The sequence below is a fragment of the Cetorhinus maximus genome, chromosome 26, assembly GCF_964194155.1.
Source record: "Cetorhinus maximus chromosome 26, sCetMax3.hap1.1, whole genome shotgun sequence".
In the NCBI taxonomy this organism is placed as follows: domain Eukaryota; kingdom Metazoa; phylum Chordata; class Chondrichthyes; order Lamniformes; family Cetorhinidae; genus Cetorhinus; species Cetorhinus maximus.
In genome coordinates this window covers 11,959,051-11,981,248 of record NC_135904.1, presented here as the reverse complement: position 1 = coordinate 11,981,248, position 22,198 = coordinate 11,959,051, and the positions used below count along the sequence as shown (strand labels likewise).

General features: G+C 39.9%; 1 protein-coding gene across 3 annotated transcripts in view; it reads right to left on the bottom strand.

Annotated features, from left to right (window-relative positions):
* spg11 (SPG11 vesicle trafficking associated, spatacsin) overlaps nt 1-22,198 on the bottom strand; it is a 144,211-nt gene that overhangs the window by 106,351 nt on the left and 15,662 nt on the right. For all 3 annotated transcript variants that reach the window (XR_013573468.1, XM_078530107.1, XM_078530108.1), the window contains exons 7-13: nt 19,921-20,066; nt 14,405-14,540; nt 11,952-12,107; nt 7,634-7,821; nt 6,792-6,968; nt 6,582-6,653; nt 2,741-2,859 (exon numbers count right to left, since the gene is read on the bottom strand). Coding sequence is in view for 2 of the 3 variants with exons in the window: in XM_078530107.1 (XP_078386233.1) it covers nt 2,741-2,859; nt 6,582-6,653; nt 6,792-6,968; nt 7,634-7,821; nt 11,952-12,107; nt 14,405-14,540; nt 19,921-20,066 (994 nt within the window). In the remaining variant the exon portion in view is untranslated. The remainder of the gene's footprint in view (nt 1-2,740; nt 2,860-6,581; nt 6,654-6,791; nt 6,969-7,633; nt 7,822-11,951; nt 12,108-14,404; nt 14,541-19,920; nt 20,067-22,198) is intronic.

Sequence of the window (22,198 nt, the reverse complement as noted above, 5' to 3'; positions counted from 1 at the left end):
TGGGGAGAAATATGGGGAAGCAAACTGAGATAAAACTACTCTGAGCCAAGCCTGTGTACCACATGCAGAAAAACCTCAAGTGATTTGATAGAACAATCACCTGGATGTGGCACTGGTGAAGGACAGTATGATTCACAGCATCATGAAAAACTTTTTCTACTTAAATTAATCAGTCATTGCATCAGAACTTTACTTTTGTTTCATAAATAGGTTTTTTTGTAAAAATAATAAAAGAACTAACTTTCAATGATAGCTATCACTTATTATTTCAGAAATTAAATGAATACTTAATAATGGAAAATGTTGTTCACATCAGTACTCCTGCATAATGAGCTCAATATGGTTGGTCTAATTCTTTTAATTAGCTACATGCCATGTACAAGATATAAATCTCCTCCTGGAGTAAATTTTCATGTAGAAAATGAAAAAGTATCTCAGAACAACTTAGATTTTCATAGAAATAAACTTATCTCCAATTATAAAAGAATAACGAAGAAAAAAAGCATCCCCCCTCACTTCTCTATTTCACATCAGAAGTCCAGAGCAACATGCTATTTTGTCTGAACAGAAAATTACACGAACAGGGGAAGCCATTTAGAAAACTCACAAACAAATGTTTACTTTTGCATTTCCACTCCACTCCAAAAAAGAACATGCAGCACCATACCCTGTCCACAGTTGTGACTTGGTTGAGGATTGATGGAGAAGGGCATTTGGCTATCAGTAGATGCAATGATTAAAACTCTCAACCTCAAGACAGTTCGTACTTAAAAAGGTAGAGAAAACTTAAGAGGTTGTGGTGTAAATACACACTCCAGAGTATTCACAAGTAAATGTAATCATTGGAAGGTTTCTGTACTTATAAAAGGTAATAAGGGACATGTTTCAAGGTCATCATATTAACGTACTCAAACGATAGCAAGACTGATTATCATGCACATCTTGCTCAACAAAGTGAGCTCTCCAGCCTAATCCAATCCCCACTACAGCTTAAATATTAGCAGATTAACCACTTCAAACCCCCTGTAGCAGGTATGTGACATGACCTCAGCATCACTGGGTTAGGTGGGGGGGTGAAATAAATGGCAAACGTTCAATTTCTAATCATTATCTATCAATCCCTCCTGGGAATAGGTGTGCATCATTGTCAGGTGAGCACTCAACTGGGTTGGCTGTGCTGTGAGTAGCCCAAGGCAGTCAGCATTCGGCTTCTACGTGAATGACCATTAGTGGCAGGCACAAGGACAGCTGACATCTGTCGAATGAGACCTCAACAAGGAATCAATGTCCTCAAAGTGAGGGAGGAAGAAATGGCATTTAAATTTATCCTGGAAAAACTACTCAACAAAAAGAGTGAATTATATAACAAAGAAATGTGTGCATAACACTGTAAAAACAGGACATAAAGAACAAATTACCATTGCTATTCAATACTATCTGATCCTATTCCTTTTCTCCTATCCAGGAGGCTAATCCTGGAGTAACCAAACAAATAGTAGAACAAAAACAAAAATGCCTGGAAAAACTCAGCAGGTCTGACAGCACTGCGGAGAGGAACACAGTTGACGTTTCAAGTCCGTATGACCCTTCATCAGAACAATTAGTAGATGTGCTTTATATGTTTTAAACAAGAATAAAAATTCTCTTAAGAATTAACGGATACAATAGATTTTTTCTTGCTGTTAACAGATTAAAAAAGACATTTACACAACACTTTTAGTGACCTTGGGATGTTCCAAAGCACTTTACAGCCAATGGAGTACTTTTTGAGGCCCAGTCATTGAAATGTAGGAAACATGGCCACCGATTTGTGCACAGCAAACTTCCTTCAACAGTAATGCGATAATGGCCAGGTAATCTGTTTCAACGGTGTTCATTCAGGGACAAATATCAGCCAGAATTGGGGAGAATTCCCTTGCACTTCTAAATAATGCCGCGTGACACTTGTACATCCACCCGAGTGGGCAGACAGGCCCTCAATTTTAAAGACTCATTCAAAAAATGGCACTTCTGACAGTGCAATTCTCTGTACCGTACTGGAGCCTCAATCTAGATTCAAATCGCTGAAATGGGTCATGAACATAACCTTCTCAGTGTTAGCTACTGAGCTGCATTGACACAATTTGCAAGAGAGATAAACATATTCTGAAAAAACTATGGAGAAGTACATTATAAAACATAAAGGACTGTGTGCATTATGCAGTAAAAATAACCATAAAGAACACATTTAATTTCAGGAAGTATGAGGTCTTGTTTAAACATGACTGAGATGGAGCTCAAGAGTTTTTTTTTTAAATAGCACTTATAAATGTTTACAGCAATAGATTCAAAAAAGTTCTCCCCTATTTCAAACTACAGGGTTTAAGAGGCGTAAGCAAATCCCTGGATTTCATCCTGCACTACAAAACTGCTCAGTTATCAAGTATTGTGGAGTAGCACATTGAAATTCAACGTAGAGAGTCAGTATGTGCCTCCTATCCTAGCAGAGCAGCTTTGGCAAGGTGTCAAACATAATCATCTTTAATAATCTTTCACCTTTGCTTCATTGCACCCACCCAGATACTGAGAGGATTTTATATATATTATAAATAACATTATCTAAGAGGGAGCTTAAGACAGTAAATCAGTCTCTGGTTTCTGCCATTAGTCAAATGGCTGCTGCACCTAAGAAAACACAAGAACATTTCAGCAAGCTATTGCTTCGTAATTCACCGCAAGCCACTATATTAATGAACTTTACCTGCTATGTAAAGGACATTCCAAGGTGTGCGGAGAGGTGGAATACAGATTCTCCACCAAATGAGCAAATTTCACCATCTCTTTCTCTTCAACAGATAAATAGTCCAGGAGGTTTTCCACCTAAAAAGGAGAGGAATTCATCAGGAATAAAGACACAAAACATTTACAGCTGAGGGAGACCATTTATGCTCATTCCATCCGTTGAACCCTATGGTCCATCCTTCCCATTAGTTAAGGGCTTCTTGAATAATTCCAGAATTTTTGTCTTTTCAACTCTATATTATCCAATCCTATATCGTACTCTATCCAGAAAAACATTCATGTTAGTGATCACTCTGCCCACAAAGGAGTGCTTCCTGATATTAGTCCTAGGCTTGGTTTAACATCACTCCTGATTAGCCTATTCTCTCCAACTTAGTAAATAACAAACCTCAGAGCCAGGCAAGATTGCTGAATGACCAATTTCCTGGCCCATGTATGTATGAATCTCACCAGCCTGGACACCTTAGCAACTGGAAAAATCTATCCTTAAATGTTTAGAGGCTGTGTAAGACTCTTCACCATTCTCAAAATTTAAATTCATGTCAAACACATTTAAAAAGTGCCTGGTGCTTTCAACAGAGCCTTTGAGAACTTTGTAAACCAGGTTTGATATAGCACAACTACACTCTATGCTGCGTCAAACAGAAGTGATTCAAGTTATCCTGTTCTGGAGAGCCTTATGTCACTTCTGGCTGAAGTCGGCTCAGGGATCACCCCCAGGTTCGTATTACAAGCTCATCGGTGTGAAACACTTTCTGAAGCTAAACCTGAAATACAAAATACAAGCTGAAGAAGCAATTACTTTTACCCTCCACCCAATTCATCTAAGACATCAAAGGGGGAGCAGGGAATGCAGAGAGGAAAAGGCCTTTTCTGGAAATCATTCTATTTTCAACCAAGACAGTGAAAACAATGTTTTTTTTATAAATGTGGCCATTTTTGATTATCTACACATTTCTAAATTAAACCACATGGATTAGTTTAGACTATGGCTTATCCTCTTATCCCTTTGGAGTGCTTCCAAAATACTTAGTCTTGTCTTCCCTAAAGCAGCTGTAAATTAATTCTATAAACTGGTGAGCATTATAAAGCAGATTTCAATAAACGTACGGTCTATTATTGAACTGGGAAAATTCTTGGAATGAACTTGAAAGAGGCAGGCTCCTCATTAAGACATTACATTAAACCACCCACACAAATGTTTGGCTTTTTTAAATATATAAAGCAGGCACTGATGGGGAGACTGCCTCGTTCAAGCTCATTCCAAGAAGTTGTGCTGTACTGGGAAAGGGAACAAGAGTTATTAGAGCAAAAGTCATACACAGGTCATTGTTGCTTGCATCACAGGAGTTGGTCTTGGGCAACATCAATGGAAGCCCAGGAACCGTGTGGCCCAGGGAAAGGGGAAAAACAATCGCATTCTCACAAAAATGATAGAAAAATTACAAAGATTTATGATTACATTTTTTGTTCTGAGTTTTCAATAACACATTCTTGAAGATGAACTTTTCAAAGAATGCATTCATGACAACACAAGGAAACAGAGTTAACAAGATCAATGAATTACAGCTTTAAAAATGAGTCTTCAAATTAGCATGCTATTGTACGAAGGGTTAGTGCACTTGTATCAAAATCCCCACTACTTTAATGTAGGTCTTAATCTTCTTTAATTGAAAAAGGTTAATGCACCATTAAAATTGAGGAGGAGAAAATTTTTAAAAAACATCTTCAACATTTCTTCAATACAAGGTTCATACCAACTATCAGGTTTCGACTGTCTCTTATTACAGTCAACAGCTCAAGCAGTTCAGGAAAATCAAAGAAAAAGGGGAATCAATTTATTTCAATCTTTTTTTTTTAAAAAGGTGGTATAACATTAATAAAAACACAATGGGCCATAGCTTCCAAGCTGCAGGATGTCGTATTGGAGGGGTACCCCAAAAGATGCACTGGGGAAGCCCCTCCCCACTGGCAAGTTCCCAGGTAAGGTTTGCACGGCAATTGCCCAGAAGTGCAAACTTCCCCTGGGCAACTGCCCTGCACTGGGAACCATCCGAAAATGCAATTTAAATCACAAACCTCCGATGGTTCCGACTGTGTTACGCACACCGACCCCCGGCAGCACACCCCCAACACCCCCGAACCTCCAGGGAACTCTCACCATCCCGACTACTCCCCCCCACCCAACCACGGGACACCCCACCAGCCTGGGGGAGGTAGTGGCATAATGGGATTATCACTGGACTAGTATTCCAGGGACCCAGGTTTGAATCCTACCACAGCAGATGGCAAAATTTGAATTCAATAAAAATGACGATAACCACGAAACCACTGGCGATCGTCATAAAAAACCCATCTGGTTCACTAATGTCCTTAAGGGAAGGAAATCTGCTGTCCTTACCCAGCCTACATGTGACTCCAGACCCACAGTAACGTGGTTGACTCTTAAATGCCCTCTGAATGAGGGAATCGGGGATGGACAATAAATGCTGGCCTTGCCAGCGACATCCACATCTCATGGATGAATTTAAAAAAATCCCCCCCCCCCCCCTCACAAATCAATAAAGTTCAATTACAAGTCTACTGATGACCATGAAACCATTGTCGACTGTCGTAAAAACCCATCTGGTTGCCCTTTAGGGAAGGAAATCTGCCGTCCTTACCTGGTCTGGCCTATACATGACTCCAGACCCACAGCAATGTGGTTGACTCTTAACCGCCTTCTGAACAAGGGCAATTAGAGATGGGCAATAAATGCTGGCCTAGCCAGCAGCACCCACATTCCATGAATGATTAAAAAAAATAACTGGGGTATATGCAGAGCAGCACAAGAACTTTTATAGAGATCAGAAATTGTAGCACAAAAGCACATTGTTATTAAACTGGAGCTGATCTAATCTTATTTCTCTACTCTTTTCACTAAAACAAGGAGAAACATTCTGCGTGGAACTCCTAAAAACTCTGCAGCTCCAGTCAGCAAATGAGATGTGTGGCATCAAGAGGAACTACCAAAAAATCTAATCCAGATAGCCTGATTTTACTGGGCATACAAACTACATATTTTATTTGTCCTTAGTTATGGGATCTGGGGTCAATCATCTCAGCATTAAATAGTTTACATGAAAAAAAATGCAAATGCTGTAACCAGGTAAGGTTTGCTACAACTTTCCTTCTCAAACTGAAACAGCTTTCACTTTCAACAAACCCTTTGATCAGGGATTTACATGAGAAATATTCAGCTTGAAATGCTTAATGTATTTTTTTTGAGGGGGAAAGCAACGAAACAGGAAAGAAAAGAAATACTACTAGTTATTATACGGAATTCCAGATACTTTCATATACATTATAAAATGCTGTAGTGTATCTAATTTTCACCAAACATTATTCAGGGGGAGAGAGATGAATGTAGTCTGACCCTGTCCTGTTTTCTTGCCAAACAATGAGTCAAATGGAAGTGTGTGTGTGTGTGGGGTGGGTGCATGTGTGTGCTACATGTGCGCGCCTGTCTGTCTGACTCACTGTTTAGGCTCAAACGGGGATAAATGGTCAATGGTTTGAAGAACTGGAGGGATACCAAGCTTGTAGAATTGTATCCCTGCGTGAATCAACATCCTTCAGGAAAGGGAGGGAGGGAAAGAAAAATTACCCTGTTTTCGACTATTGACGCTACACACTGGTGCTCTGATACACATTGCCGCTTAAATGCCTGAAAATGCACCTTATCAAAACTAAGAGGAACGTCTTTATAGGCTGTTTGGTGAAATAAGATGTTTTGACATTGCTCACTTAAAATTTCTTACCAGGAAATCTCGAAGATCTCGATTAGCTGTGTAGTAGCAGATACGATGCAGTTGTTTCTTCACATCAAATCCCTAAAAGCAAAAAGAAACATTAGCATTGTTCTGAAAACATATCATCCTCCAATCTGATACTATTTCAAATTGTTAACCATACAACAGAACTGGGTAAGCAGTCCCATCATCATTTCTGGGCAATGCTTCATTGCTTACCATGTTTTTTAGAAGTTGCCTAGCCTCCTGCAAGTCCTTTTTTAAAAGGCAATCATACGTTAGGTTTAAACCAGCTTGCACGAGTTTGTTCAGATTCTTCATTGGTTTCTGCTGGGCTGTGAAATAACCCTGAGCCCGGGGAATCTGATTATTTAGTATTGCATCACGAACGACTTCCTGCAAAGATCAAACCAAGAGAATTTCAAATTTAAAAAAAAATGTATTCTGACCGTAAAAAAAAAAATTGAACACTAAATGCTAGATTTTCCTATCAATATTTCTTTAATACACATGTTAATCCACTTCAAATAAACAGGTTAGCGCCAGGAAGAAAGTATAAGCTCTGGAGTCACTGCCCAGATTCAATCTGCACAGCAGTCATTCATGAAGGATTTATTTTCACAAAATACTTCATTTAATGTTCACTGTTTTGCAACAAAACATGTAGCTCTTTTCTCCAGGAAAAAGGGGCTGAGGAGTGACCTTTGAGATTATCAAAGAGTTCAATAGGATAGAGAGAGAGAAAATGTTTCACTTGAAGGAAAATGCAAAACTCAGGGTCAAAAATAAGATAAATGATAATAACCCTAATAGACAGTTTAGGAGAAACTTCTTTAACCTGAGGCTGGTGAGAATATGGAACTCACTACCACAAGGAGAAACTGAGGCTAATAGCATAATGCATTTGAGGAGAATAGATAAACATGAGGGAGAACAGAATAGGGGGACTACGTTGATAAGATTAGATGATGGGTGGAAAGGCCTGTTTCTGTGCTGTAGACTTGGTGCAATTAGTTTCATGATACATCATAAGTTAACTAGTTTCTAGTCCAAGTACTTACATTAGTATTTAGATTCTTCCACTCTCCATAAGCCTGATTACCATCTGGTAATGCATTTTCTTCATCCAGACAATCTCTGGTTACAGTCTCATTTGGAGGAGTCCGAGGATATTTCTTCATAAATTTACGAAGCTTAATAATATAACCGGTGAGATAATCCACACATCTTTGTTTATACTTGTCCAACTCTGAAATTATGCAATATTGTTTTGGCAGTGAAAAAAAATAATTATTTATTAATAAGTTATTAGGTAAAAGTAAGCTAAATCACACACCATCCTAACTTGAGCCAGGTATTGCTGGGTCCAAATTCTTGAACTCTACTTAAAACCATCATGAGAGGAGCTTCCCCACAAGAACTGCAGTGGTTCAAGATGACCCACCAACACCTTCTTGCAGGCAATTAGAGATTAGGATTGGGCAATAAATGTGACCTTGCCAACATCACCCACAGCCAGAACAAACTTGTAATTTTAAAAAAGACACATTCCAGTAGAAGGAAAGAAAGATTTGTCAAAAAAAGTACTATATATTTTTAAATTAAAAAGATCCACCCATGTGTTACATATTATGTGAAATATCTTCAAATACTTCAGTAACCACATAGGTAATTAATATTCAGTGCCAGATAATAAATGTAGGCTGAAGGTAGGATTCTGCCTGGGAAATAGTTATGAAAACTAATTTAAGTTTACATTTAAAAAGAGTCATCACAGACAAAAAGGGACTGAATTTTAGCCACTCTCAGTGGGACGAAAGGGGATCTAGCTCAAGATTAACTTGCAGGGGAAAGATAGGGGAAGCTAACATCAGACTAGATGTGGGAATTATTTACATACACTACTAGATTGATAAAGCAGCAATTAAATGCATTCTGACTAGGATTAATATGAGTTTCAAAGCTTCAAGGGATAAATGGAGGCATTAGAACAAAAAGGTTTGAAAAGACACTTAATAAATATAGGGGATGACCGAAGGAAACTACAAGAAATGTAAAAGGTACTGGTCAATCTTTTAACATTGTATATAGGTAGACGAGACCAATCTGAATTTCTTTTCTAAAATGGGGTGGTGGGGTGGGGGTGGGGGGGGGGGGAGAGAAAGAGTTAATGGAATCAATATGGGGCATGTGGAGGGTGGAAAGATCTATGGGAGACTGGGGAAGGTACGCTGACAAAGGGCTATTTCGGGAAGGGGAAATGGAAACATACAGCCAGTCAGCAGGAATGAGGAAATTCAACCAACCAAAGGATGGGGGATATGGGTGAGGCATGAAGTTGGAGGAGTACGGTATAGAGGAAATAAATTAAATTAAATAAAACACCTGTAAGGTTTGACCCAGTGGGCTATGGGGATAGAAATGCAAGGGATTGAGACTTGGAACAGAAAATGCTGTCAGCGAGGTGAGGGGATGGGGGCAATGAGGGGTCAAAAATGTGCTCACCTTGAGTTGTTGCAGAGTGGAACAAAGACGTTACTCAATGGTGAAGGAAGGGTTTAACACCTCAGGTGTAGTGAAGGAATTGAGGACCAACATTGGTGCTGTTCAAGTGAGGTGAAAGGGATAAGCCCGGAAATATATACACTGTTAGACCAACATAAACAAGCCAGGCTAAGTCCACTATATGAAATTAAATTAGTGAAGATAACTCATGTAATTGATCTTTGTAAGAAATGATGTCATGTGCAGAGAATGGGAATGCAGTTGATGCTGATTATAAATTAATTTTTATCATTAGTTTGATTATTGGAGACTTGCTGAGAAGATTATGGTTTGATGTTCAAAGAAACACAGCCCCATAGAAAGAGCAATGGCTAAGTGAAAGCAATAGTTAAGGGTCAGAAAACAAAGTCAGGTAAATGGATGATTTTCAATTGATAATATCTGGATTGTGGTGTTTCCCAAAGATTAGTAGTAGAGCCTCTTGCTTTCCGTTTAGCTAAATGACTTGGATGTAAACATAAATGGAAAGATATTGAGGTTTGCTGATAATGAATGAATGAAGGTCCATGGCAAATTATTAAGGAAAATACAGGAGACTGCAGGAGGCCATAGAAATGTCAACCAGTGGTAGTTCACCACACAGAAATGTTTGGAAAAAAATTAAATGGCGAAATGAAGCATACCTTAAAAAAACCTGATTTCTAACAATGGTGGAAGTGGAAAAGCAGCAGCAACGACAAAACCTGCAGTTATACAACAACTTTAATGTAGAAAGGCATCCCAGGGCATTTCACAGAATAGTAACGAAAAACTGGATATCAGACCAAGGAGACATTAGGGAGAGCGGCCAAAAGCTTTGGAAGAGTTGGGTGGAAATCTAAGGCATGTGGTCCTGAGACCAAAAACATAGCTGCCAGTGATAGGATAAAGAAGGGAAAAATGCACAAGAGGCTGAGGACACGGGTGGAGGTACGTAGCTGGAGGGGTTTACAAAGAAAAAGCATATAGAGACAGTGGAAAGATTAAAACATAAGTATGAGAATTTTACAGAGGCTGCAGGATAAGCAGATATGCATCGGAATAGCCAGCGTGCAGTGACAAAAACACGACTAAGGGTTCCTGTGGCAGACTGGCGAAGATAAGAAAGGCAAATGGAGTTATGAGTTTATCATACAAGTTGGTCCAATATATTAGGTGGGCTGCAGATTGCAGTATTGGGGGACACCTTATTGAAAGGGTCATAGCCATGGAAAGCATATAGTGAAAATTCACCAGAATAATTCAAGAAAGGAAGATTAATGTTGAAAAAATTGCTCAAAAAAAAAGAGCTTTATTCACTGGAAAATAGAAGGCTAAGGAGGGAATCTAATACAGATTTTTAAAATTATGAAAGGCTTTATAAGAGTGTGCTTAAAGATTATTTCCATTGTCTAGCAATCAGTTAAAGTATAGATTTAGGATTGTCTCCCAGAGAACAAAGGTAGGGATAACACTCAACATGGAGAACAAATGTTAGAACTTGAAGTACTTTAGCATAAGTGAATATTGAAACAGAAATATATTGGGCGGCATTTTCCCCTCGTCGGGCAGGTGTGGCAGGCAGGCCATGGAACAGCCGCGAGGCCGACTGCTGCCCGCGATTGGGCTCCGGCCGAGGTTTCACGCTGATTGGTCAAATAACAGCCAGTCAGCGTGAAAGGCGCGCTAAGAGCCTCAGCGCTGCCGGGGTGAGGGCGGGAGGAGCGCGAGCGCTGAAGTGTGCGTATGCGCAGGGGAGCGCGCACTGGAAGCTCCCTGAAGGCACAGAGCTGCCTCAGGGAGCTGGAGGACTTTAAATACAAAAATAAACTTTTTACAAATTATATAAACATGACCTCATGTGCCTCAGTCACATGAAGAGAGACATGTAAAAAAAGGATGTTAAAAATTTTCTTTGCTGTTTTTTTCAGTAACCGTTGGAAACCTCATCCCGCCTGTGGATGAGGTTTCATGAAAAAAGCAAAGGTCGCTGGCCTACTCGTCTGCCCGCCAGTCAAACAGTTGAGCGGGCAGCAAAAAATTAATTGCTGAAGGGCCTCAAAAGGCCCCTTAACTGTCGGCAGGCACGCTGCTACTTCTCGCTTGCACCCACCAACCGAAAGAGCACTCCCATTCGGGTCAGGCTTGTACCTGCCTGAGGGGTGAAAAATTCTACCCATTGTTATTTTAAAAGGAATATTGGGCATATTAAAAATATAAAAGAATATGAAGAAAAAGCAGAACAACAGGACTGAAGACACTGCAAAAGCTTCCCTCTGTGATTTACAATTTAAATAAGCAATGAAAAAATATAAAAATGGGCTACCTCTAAATCTCCTTCAGTAATATAAAACAACACTTGGATAACTCCAATAAATCTCAAACTTCACTGACAAGAAGGGCCCTAAAGTTTTGTGGTAATACTCAACTGCTCTAACATCTATTCAAAGTGAGCTAGCCGTCATTCTGCTTGCTTTACATGCTCAGTTCCGTAAACGTAATCATCTAGCAGAACAGTTAACATAAAAAAAAGGTATAAATTTGTGACTTTTCCAATTTCTAGGTGCTCCCTTCATCAATAGTCACGCTCTTTAACAGCTCAGGGGCAGCAGTGGCACTAGCTCCAGAGTGCTTCAACTCTTTTACATGAGACAGTAGGAAACACAATGCCACGAGGTGGGAGAAAAGAGGTTAAAAAACAATGTTGAGACACATTTAGTGGAAAAAGAAAATATCTCATCATTAAATGCACACATCACTTTTTTGTTTATTTCTCCACCAGAATGAGTATAGGCATGAAATGACTGCAAACAGACATTTATTCATATGATTCATAGCTTCATCAAGGCATCTCACCTCCTGACTGCACTAGGAGCTCTTGCATTTGTTTGTTGAGAAATGTCAGTGTAAGGTTCAGAAGCTGTTCGGAGAACTGTTTGCTCTGAGTTTCGGAATCATTCACCCTGATGGCTGAACACAGCAAATCTAAAGCTGGCTTAATTTCTTCAACATCTTCATGAAGACAGAAATGAAAGAAAGAAAAAAAAAGATTGAATTTGCATCTTAATTGTTACCAAGATTCACAAAATAAACATTATCTTCTGTGTTTCTGTTTTGCGATCCATTGCAAAACACATAACTGGCAGCATTTTCCAATGCAATGGGAAAGGGAAGGGTTGGGCCGGGCATGGGAATGGTGAAATTAGAAGAATCAATAACAGCTCAAGATCCACTGATGCACTTTGTCAAAATCTGAGCCCAAAGATCTTTTAACAGCTTGAATATAACCCTGAATCGGAAAAATGATATATTCAATTTCAAGGCAAATGGGATTGAGAAATGAAAGGTTGCAAGATTTTGTTCTCTCATGCTGTCGAGGATCTGGTTTTGTTAGGGTACAATTTCACACACTCCCCCAAGCCATATCTAAGTCAGCATTCTTCCCACGCATGCCTAGACAGTGAGTGGCATGGCCTTCTGACCACGGGATGAATCATAGCTGAGATCCAGCCTGTTCACACCTGACATTTACATAAGTGCAATGGAGGTTGCCAGAAAGCAATGAGAAGCAGAAACTCTGGCTGATGTTTCCTCCCCTGTAACTGAGGAACACAGAGGTCGATTCTATACCACAGTATCCCAGCTGAGAGCAGCTAGCTCAGCACGCCTCCTGAATAAAAACTGGGGCCTTCTGGTCTCTAGGGTTTGGTGTTTTATGTTTGGCTCTTTGACAAGCACGGATACTGCAATTGAGTGATAAAACAAGAAGGTACCAGAGAGGGGAAAAGAAAACTTCAAGCACTGTACCTAATGACCAAGTATTTTATTACCTTTGTACAGGATATGAGGCTCAGTGCTGAAGATTGTGCTGTGACATAGCTGAATGCAGACAAACCAAATTAGTTTTTATAAATGGGAGCTCCAGAGGACAAATCAGGGGCATAGTAACAGAAAGAGGCCACCCAGCCCCTCGAGCCTGTGGCACCATTTAACTCGATCATGGCTGATCTGCACCCTACTTTCATCACCCAACTTGATTCCATAACCTTTAATATTTACAAATTAAGAAACTTTTTTTTTTTGCAATTCCCAGATATTTTTATTTATACATTGAGGTTTTGAATGTGCATCAACCTGACAATTATTTTTTCTTTGTTTGTGAGTAGGGGGCCTCGTTGGCTAGGCCAACATTTATTGCCCATCTCTAATTGCCTTGGAGAGCTGAGTAGCTTGCTGGGCCATTTCAGAGGGCATATAAGAGTCAACCACATTGCTGCAGGTTTGGAGTCACATGTAGGCCAGGCAGGTAAGGACGGCAGATTTCCTTCCCTAAATGACAGTGAACCAAATGTGTTTTTACAATAATCGACAATGGTTTCATGGTCATCATTAGACTTTTAATTCCAGATTTTTATGGAATTCAAATTTCACCATCTGCCATGGTGGGATTTGAACCCAGGTCCCCAGAGCATTACCCTAGGTGTCTGAATTACTAGTCCAGTGACAGTGCCACTAGGCCACCAGTGTTACAAAGAGTATTGCTGAGGAAAAAAAAAGTGACATGCCGCTGAAGCTTTTCATAATGCATTTATCAGAACAGGCACAAAAATACCAAATTTCAAAGGGAACACAATTTATACTGCATGAGAAAAGGGTGCTGATTGGTTGGCAAGTGAACTCTTATTGGTCAAGGCATTGCGATGGGGAATGCACCAGGGAACAGTTGTCCCCGTGCTTTTGTTTAATTGAAAAATGCACAAATGCCTGGATATATTCTGCTGCCCAATCACAGAATCACACGTAATGTTGGACATTACATTCTGAGTTTAGCAAGCATGGGTTGGTTGAATATGAACAGCCAAAGGGATCGTATCAAACAGCACGTCCATCAGTCGCTGGGACGTATGGCCTTCATAACTGGCATCACACTGGCACTGAACATCATATACCACATTACTCATTTGTGTGGTAAGCAGAACATAATTTGGATTGGCAACAACATCCTGTAAGTGGAGAATACCACCTATGTTGCTAGTGCTAGTGGCATATGAAGTGGCTAACTTCACCTGTTGCTCATGAGACACCATACCCTTCCAGGGTAATCTGAGGTAGACTGGGCACTTTTCAGGACCGAAACTGGCGGCCTAGTTGACTGTTGGAAAACAAAGTATTTTCTGTAACAGCCAACAAAAAAACAGCAAGGTTTGTTAGGTGACAAATGGAAAATTAAGAGCTGTGACATGCTGTAAAATTTTTGACCACAGTAACTTAGCAGGTTGGATTTTGCACCAAATATCCAGATTGCTTACTTGTTAACTGCATTGAAGATGTTGTCAGAGCTTCAGAATGTTCCTGCACCAAAAATCCTGCTGGGGCACAAAATAGTTTTTCTTTGCTCTTCAGGAAAAAATCGACCATGTCCAGCTGTCTGTTCTCAATTCCAGCCTGGGATTTTAAAGTGCAACAAATTATTATTTTTTTAACAACAGGTCTGGTAACTGCCACTCCTTAAATCAAGGCCAGCACATACTAATGGGGCCCTTATGAAACAGGGGTTGAGAGGCTTGTCGTTATCTGATTGATGACTCCCTCACTAAACCTTGCAACTCTTATCCCTTCCCATTAATTAGGTTGTTCCACTTTATTGATATTGCTATTGTTCCTCTTAAATTTCCATACTCCAGACTTGCCATCCTACATGTTTCCTTCTCACCAAACATTGAAATCAAGACTTATAGCACTGTTTCCTAAAAGAATTCTTTTTTTGCGAGCACTTAACCGAAGGAACTCGTCTCCATCAATTGCTCTCTATATTAAAATGATGTATGTGTAACAGACACTTCCTGCCATACATTTCCATCACACCAATCAATTTTAAAATTTTCTTTATTACACTGTTTGCCACAGCACTTCCAATAAACATTTGGCAACTATTTGGATTTGTCCCTCCTGCCACCTCCCCCCATTCCTGAGGCCATTTAAGCACCATTTTCCCCAGCTCTATTTCTTTATGAAAAACTATATAACTATGTTCACAGCTGTGATCTAAGTACCCATTTTACATTTTTACTAAGATAATTAAAAAGTGAATTTAAAGCCAGTTTCCTGGTCATGGTGGAAAATGCAACTATAGGGCCTTCCTTAGGGCATGTTTCCACAGACAGCTTTCTAAGACTTCTAAATACTTCAGACAATTTATACTATATTAAAATTGCTGACACTTGGTCTGTGGCTGACGTGAAACCTGGGAATGACAGTCATCTTTCCAACTTCTTTTAGCCTCACATCCCCTCCTACACACTTTGTGAGCGTAGAAAATAAAAAAAATTGCTCCCTCGAGCCTGCTCTGCCATTCATAAGATCATGGCTGATCTGATCATGGCCTCAACTCCAACTTCCTGTCTGCCTCCCATAACCCTTGTCGATCAAAACTCTGTCTAACTCAGCCTTGAATATATTCAATGACCCAGCTACCACTGCTCTCTGGGGAAGAGAATTCCAAACACTACTGACCCTCAAAAGGAATTCTTCCGCATCTCATTCTTAAATGGCGGACCCCTTAGTCTGAAACAGTTCCATGAGGGGGAAAACATCCTCTCAGCATTTCCCTGTCAAGACCCCTCAGAATCGTACATGTTTCAACGAGATCGTCTCTTCTAAACTCCAATGAGTCTAGCCCCAACCTGCTCACCTTTCCTGATAAGACAGTCCTTTCATCCCAGGAATCAACCTGTGACCCTTCTCTGAACTGTCTCTAATGCAAATATATCCCTCCTTATATAAGGAGACCAAAACCGTGCAGAGTTATTCTTCCTACCAAAGTGGATAACCTCATATTTTCCCAACATTATATTCCACCTGCTAAATTTTTGCCCAGTCATTTATTAATCTATATCTCTTTGTAGGCTATTTGCGCCCTCCTCACATGTTCAGATTGGGGCCTTCTAAGTCCCACTATTTGTGGTAGAATCTTCAGTCACCCAAATCCCACTGCAGAACTACCTCCAGCTGTCTTTCCACTTTGAAAAGAGATCTTACAGCCCATCTTTTCAACAAAGATTTCTTTCACCATGGTTCAGCGTCCACTTCTTAATTTTAATTCTCTAAAATTCTGAGATATTTTTGTATAGCCAAGGCATTATATAAAATGCAAGTTGCTCTTCATTAACTATGTCAGGAAAGAAAGGTGTGCAGGGCAGATAGTGGGGGGGGAACCAGGACAACAGGACACACTTAGAGTTGGTAATTTAGGAGTAAAAATCACCACGTGCTTCTTCACATAAAGGGTAGTGGGAATGCGAAATACTCTCTCCCAAAAGTCTGTGGATGCTGGGGACCAAATAAAATTTCCAAGACTAAGGTCAATAAGGATAATGATATCAAAGGGTATGGAGCAAAGACAGGTAAATAGATATGTGATACAGATCAGCCCTGATCTAAAAGAATGACAAACAGGTTTGAGGGTCTGAATAGCCTATTTCTGTTCCAATGTTTAACATACACATTAGTATGTATCCAAATAGAAGAATGAAGTTTATTTTTGTTACTGACTTTTTCATAAAATTGCATAATTTAGGAAGAGATTGATTGAAATGTGATGGCTTTATGCATTCTTAATAACTGTGAAGAATGTTTTTTATTTTTATTTCCAAATTATTGTGTATTACTATTTCAGAAGCGTACAGTAAAACCAGTTTTTAAAAAAATAGCAACCAAACAAGAATAAACTTACACAATGCTGCAAAACAATGATTTAACCCATAGAACATGGGTTAGGCCTTTTTCAGATATTGTCATATCTTTTGAGAGCCCAGCCAGGTTTTGCATACTCCACAAACTGGGCTATAACGAGCAGGCTAATGAAGGTATGATTACAAAGTTACCTCCGTTTTCTCATTTTGCAGGGAAACAAAAGGCCCAATTAATTCAAATGTTTTAAAATTACTCAATCAGTTAAGAACTTGAACACAAGCATTTGCTTTCCTTTGCAGTATTCAACAGGGGTCATGGAAGGAGCAGAATACACTCAGGTAATGGAGCTTAAACATAGATAGCTCATTTGATACCAAGTAACAGCAGTTGCATCCTTGATCCATATGACCTCATTACTCTTTCCATTCCCAAGAAATATAGCCTTCACACATTGTGGGTTGCTTTGCTCATATAGTGAGATCATCAGATTCCAAGAGTCTGTTTCTTTACAGTAAAATGAAAAACCCTGTTGTATGCAATTTAATGAAGTGTGCAAATTCTTCCTGATAAAACAAAAAAAGGATAGCTTTCACCGTTTTACTAACACAATGGCATCAGTCCAGCAGCAATGCTCTGCAGATGTTTCTGCAGTAGCAGAACTGCATCATGGACCTGCGTGGGGGGAAATCAGTAAGCCTGACTCCAAAGTTGATCAGTGCATCCCTCACTCTTTCTGCTTCTGAAAGCAGTGGCTTCTGACAGGAATCCCATGAACATCTTGGTAGCTTTCCAGTATCCAGAAGCTGACAAGTCACTCTTCACTTGCAAACCAGCAGCCAAGCATCAGGTAGCTATTCGATCAGAGAAGTGTGGCACAGCCAAGCCCAACCTGGCCAGTCAGCCACACACGCACATCTTACAGCAGAAATCATTGGCTAGTGAGTGGGAAACTCTCATCCCTTTTTCATCCCCCACCCCACCACCACCACTCCAATACAATGACAAGGGCAGTAGTCAACTGACGCCTTTATGCACCAGTGAATATAAAATGGAAGGCAATAAAAGGACAGTGTTCCCTCAACCCAGCCACAAATTTATGGCAGCCATTGCTGGCAGGGCACGAGAACAATGTCCCCACACTCATCTTTGACTTTTCAAAACATACAATTCATAGACAGAGGATTAAGCAAAAATACAAGATTAGCTTGTCAGTCAAGAAACAGTTATGAGCTTCAGGAAGTTCAGCATTAATGTTATTTTCACTATGTATGTTCAAATAAAGAAATTGCAAGTTCAGCAGAGCTGCAAGTTTATAGCACACGTTTGCACTCCGGCCTATTTAGATAGAGATTTTTAATATATTTCTCATTGTTTCCCCGCCTATACAAGTGATCCTCCCACCCAGGCACACTAGCTTTACAGTCTAGTAGCTGCTGATGGGGACCTACCGGTGATATCAAACCCAGCAAGGTGAGAGAAGATCACTATCTTACTTTAAGAATCTAGTTAAAATCAGTATAAAGAAGATTCTATTAACAGTTAAAATGTTTGAAATGTTCTGAGTACTGTAGAAATACAATAGCGCTGAAAGTAACAAAAAACCACGGCCGCAGGAAATCATGTATAAGGCGGTATCACGTCACATTCCAGCAGTTTTAACCTTTCTAAAGAAAGCAAAGGCAGGCAAAAGGTCAGAAAAAACAGCTTTCCAAAGTGTCTAAAGCCACTGCTATAAATTAAATAGGTTCCTCTAAATATGGGAGAACTTTACCAAATCAAACACATTAATGCCACCACATCTCTGATGAATATTTCTTAAAGTTCATCACTATTTCACTTTTTTGGCTCAGTTACAACGTATTCTACTGTTCCAGACGACATGTCAGCTTCTACCCAAAAAAAAAACGACATTTAATAATCAAGATGCCACAGCTGACAATTCCCAGGGTGACTAGTTTTGATCAACAGGCAAAACTGCACAAGAGGAATGTATGTAATTAGCTTGTGCAAATCCAGTGCGGTGTAAAAAGATCGTGTCACTCAACAGGTTTCATGAAAATCCAGCAAAATTAACAAGTTATTAAGTAGTGTTTGCAGATGTGACTGGTTAACAAAATGCTCAACTTTCTTTCATAATCTGGTGAGAGTTTGATAAATCCTTTCAATAGGGGACTTCAAGCAACATCACAGGTGAGGAATTGCTCTGTGCAGCAACATCATAAAGTCAAAAAGAAAAATTAGTGCTGGATTTTACACACCCCCGCCTCACCCACCCAGGTGCATTTTCAGTGGGGGGGCCATGCAAAATATGTCGGGGTCCTAGCACACCTCTTTCCCGCCCACCCCCAGCCTGTTCCCAATAATTCTTTACTCATTTACTCGGTGGAGACAAACCATAATCAGAAAGGGTTTTGAAAGCAGGGAGGCAGGTAATTCCAGTGAGAACAACTATAGTGAATGGAGGAAATGCAAGTTTCTTTCCTGCACCAACTGCTGCAGACCTACAAACAGCATCCTGTGTAAACCTGAGCTCATTCAAAACTCTGCTGCTTGTATCCTAACTTGTACCGAGTCCTGTTCCCTCATCAGCCCTGTGCTTGCTGATGTACACTGACTCCCAATTCGGCAATGCTTCGACTTTATAAATTGTATTTTCAAATCCCTCCTTCGCCTTACCCTTTCCTAATCACTGCAACCCTCCTCCATCTCTACAACCACACAAGATCTCTGCTTGCCTTGCGCATCCTCAATTTCCTTCGCTCTATCACTGGCAGCTGTGCCTTCAACCGCCTGGCTCCTCCTCACTAAACAACTCTGCCTCGCTACCTTTCCCACCTCCTTTAGGACGCTCCTTTAAACTTGTCTTTTTGGCCAAGTTTTGTGCCACCTGTCCTAATGTCTCCTCACATGGCTCAATGTCAAATTTTGTTTAATAATGCTCCCGTGAAATGCATGAATGCTCGATTTTTTTTTTATTACACTAAAGACACCATATAAATGCAAGATCTGGTTGGATTTGCATTCCACACAGTGCCTAAAAATATCTCTACATTAGAGTTTAGCGAAAAATGTATTAAAAATGCAAGTTTTTAAATGAAAAAAAAAATCTGTTGCAGTCTCCCCAGCCCCTTACCTCTAACGCATGGATGGGAATTGAACATCGATTCCAATGATTGAGATGGCACACTGAATCGACAATACCCGCTTTCCCATAAATCATTAAACGATTCAATAGATCTTCTTGCGAGAAAGCAAACACCACCATGGAAAGGCCAGCATCTGAATAAAATGAATTAGAAACATAAAAGCAAGTGAATATCTGTGCCAATTTTTTTTAATATATGCAGGATATTTATTATAGAAGGGCTCCAAAGAATTTTTTTTTTAGCCATTCGTTCTAATTCTTAAAATTCATTAGTCAAATTGAAAACTTACTAAACTCTCTAAATAATTGCAAGTGCACCACACAGTATGGAGCCAGAGTTCAACAAGGTTTGATTTTCACTTTGCTCTGCTTTGACTGGCCTTAATTAGTGAGGCTGTGGTATTGTGTACTTGACCTTAGGGCCATGGATTGGTGGGGCAGGGGGAGGAACAAAAAAGCAGACAGTTTGTTTCTCCACTCTCCCTTGTTATTCTGCTGAAGGTATAGATAGGTATTCTTAAGCGGGGACAAAAGTCTGACCTGTTACCAAACCACAAGTATCCTGTCTGCATGACTGTCAAGGCACTGACATGAAAATTGGCTACTTGGGCTTGCAGATTCCCTGAAATTATAACCCCATAAGTCAGCATCCAACACAAGCGACAAAGTAAAACAAAATAATAAATTTCACAAACCTGACATTCAAATCCCACTCTGTTATTCAGATAGGATTATTAGGAGTTGCTATTACTCTCAAATTTAGTTCTTTCTTTGTTGGAGTGGGATATGCATCTGATTACAGTACGGTCCCACAAACGAGTTCGGCAAAACAATAAAGTCATTGAATAAAACTAGAATTTATCATTTTGAAATGATACACTTTACTAGCCCTGGAATGCAGCTCCTGTTTAGTAGAGGATTATAGAGTCACTGCATTAGTCTTTTAAACAATCTGGACTTGGTGTTTAGGTAAATGCAAGCTATAAGCATTGCATCACAGTTATTCTACTATTTATTTTAATTAACTTAAACCAGATCTACCAAAGATGTGAGCTTCAAGGATGATCTTCAATTCAATTATAAAAATACGCTGCTGGAAATCAAGATCCATGTGTTGGTCGACTTTTCTAGTTATTGAACTTTCTTCCCTTAAAAAAGCTGAAAGAAAATAGCACTGGCCTAATGGATGATGTCAGCATGCCAACGGTAGCATCATGACTAACGACAGCAACAATATTTAACACTTATGCAGCACTCTTCATCTGCTGAAAGACTTCTCACAGTGCCCTGTGATAAGGAAAAGGATATGGTCGGCACCAAGCACATGGAGAAAGCAGATCCCTCTGTTCAGAGAATGTTTCTGGTACAAGTGAATAACTCTAGGAACAGGAACTTTTCACCAGGCATAGAAAATAGCAGCTGTTCAAACAGATGCCAGCCATGGCTCAGCTGGTAGCACTCTCACCTCTAAATCAGAAGGTTGTGCATTCAAATCTGACTCTTAAGAGACTCGAGCACAAAATCTAGGCTGACTTTTAATAACCAAGACAAAGTGACATTTGTGATGTGCTCTTCCCCTTCCTCATCAACCCCCACCCCACCACCCAAAGATAAGTGAAGTTGGTACTTCGGGTGCACATTCCAAACGAAGGAGAAAAAAGTTGCATGACCAGGGGGAAAAGGACAAATGGGTTGGCTCTTTTAGAGAGCCAGCATAGGCATGATGGGCCCAAGAGCTTCTTTCTGTGCTGTACCATTATATGATTAATAGACACGCACTAATTTCCTGCAAGTCTTCATTTTCAGCTCAATCCACACAGCATAATTTGGATTCTATCTAGTGCCTTAAGTACTTCACAATGAATTTATTTGTAAATGAATGCAATAAGTCTGTTCTTGTTATGAACTATTCTGGTCCTTATATAAGCACCCAAAGATGAGGATTGCAGCAAATGTTAAAATTACTATTATTCCATTCCAGAGTCAACTGTGATCCTTTATGCAGAGGTCGAGGATCCTTCAGTACAAACTTCTTATGCACTTGGAGAGACTGTATGGAACATGTATTTTTATTTCTATTGGACTGTTGTAAAGAACATATACTTTTATTTTCTGCTGGGCTGTGGATTAACATTACAATGGCTGCAGTTTGAAAGGCATGTCCACTGGAACAGGATGAGAGATATAAACAATGTTGCATGCCTAGAACAAAGTGACATAAAAGACAGGATGGTGCCAGAAAAGAGTCCTGGATCAGGAGAGCTGC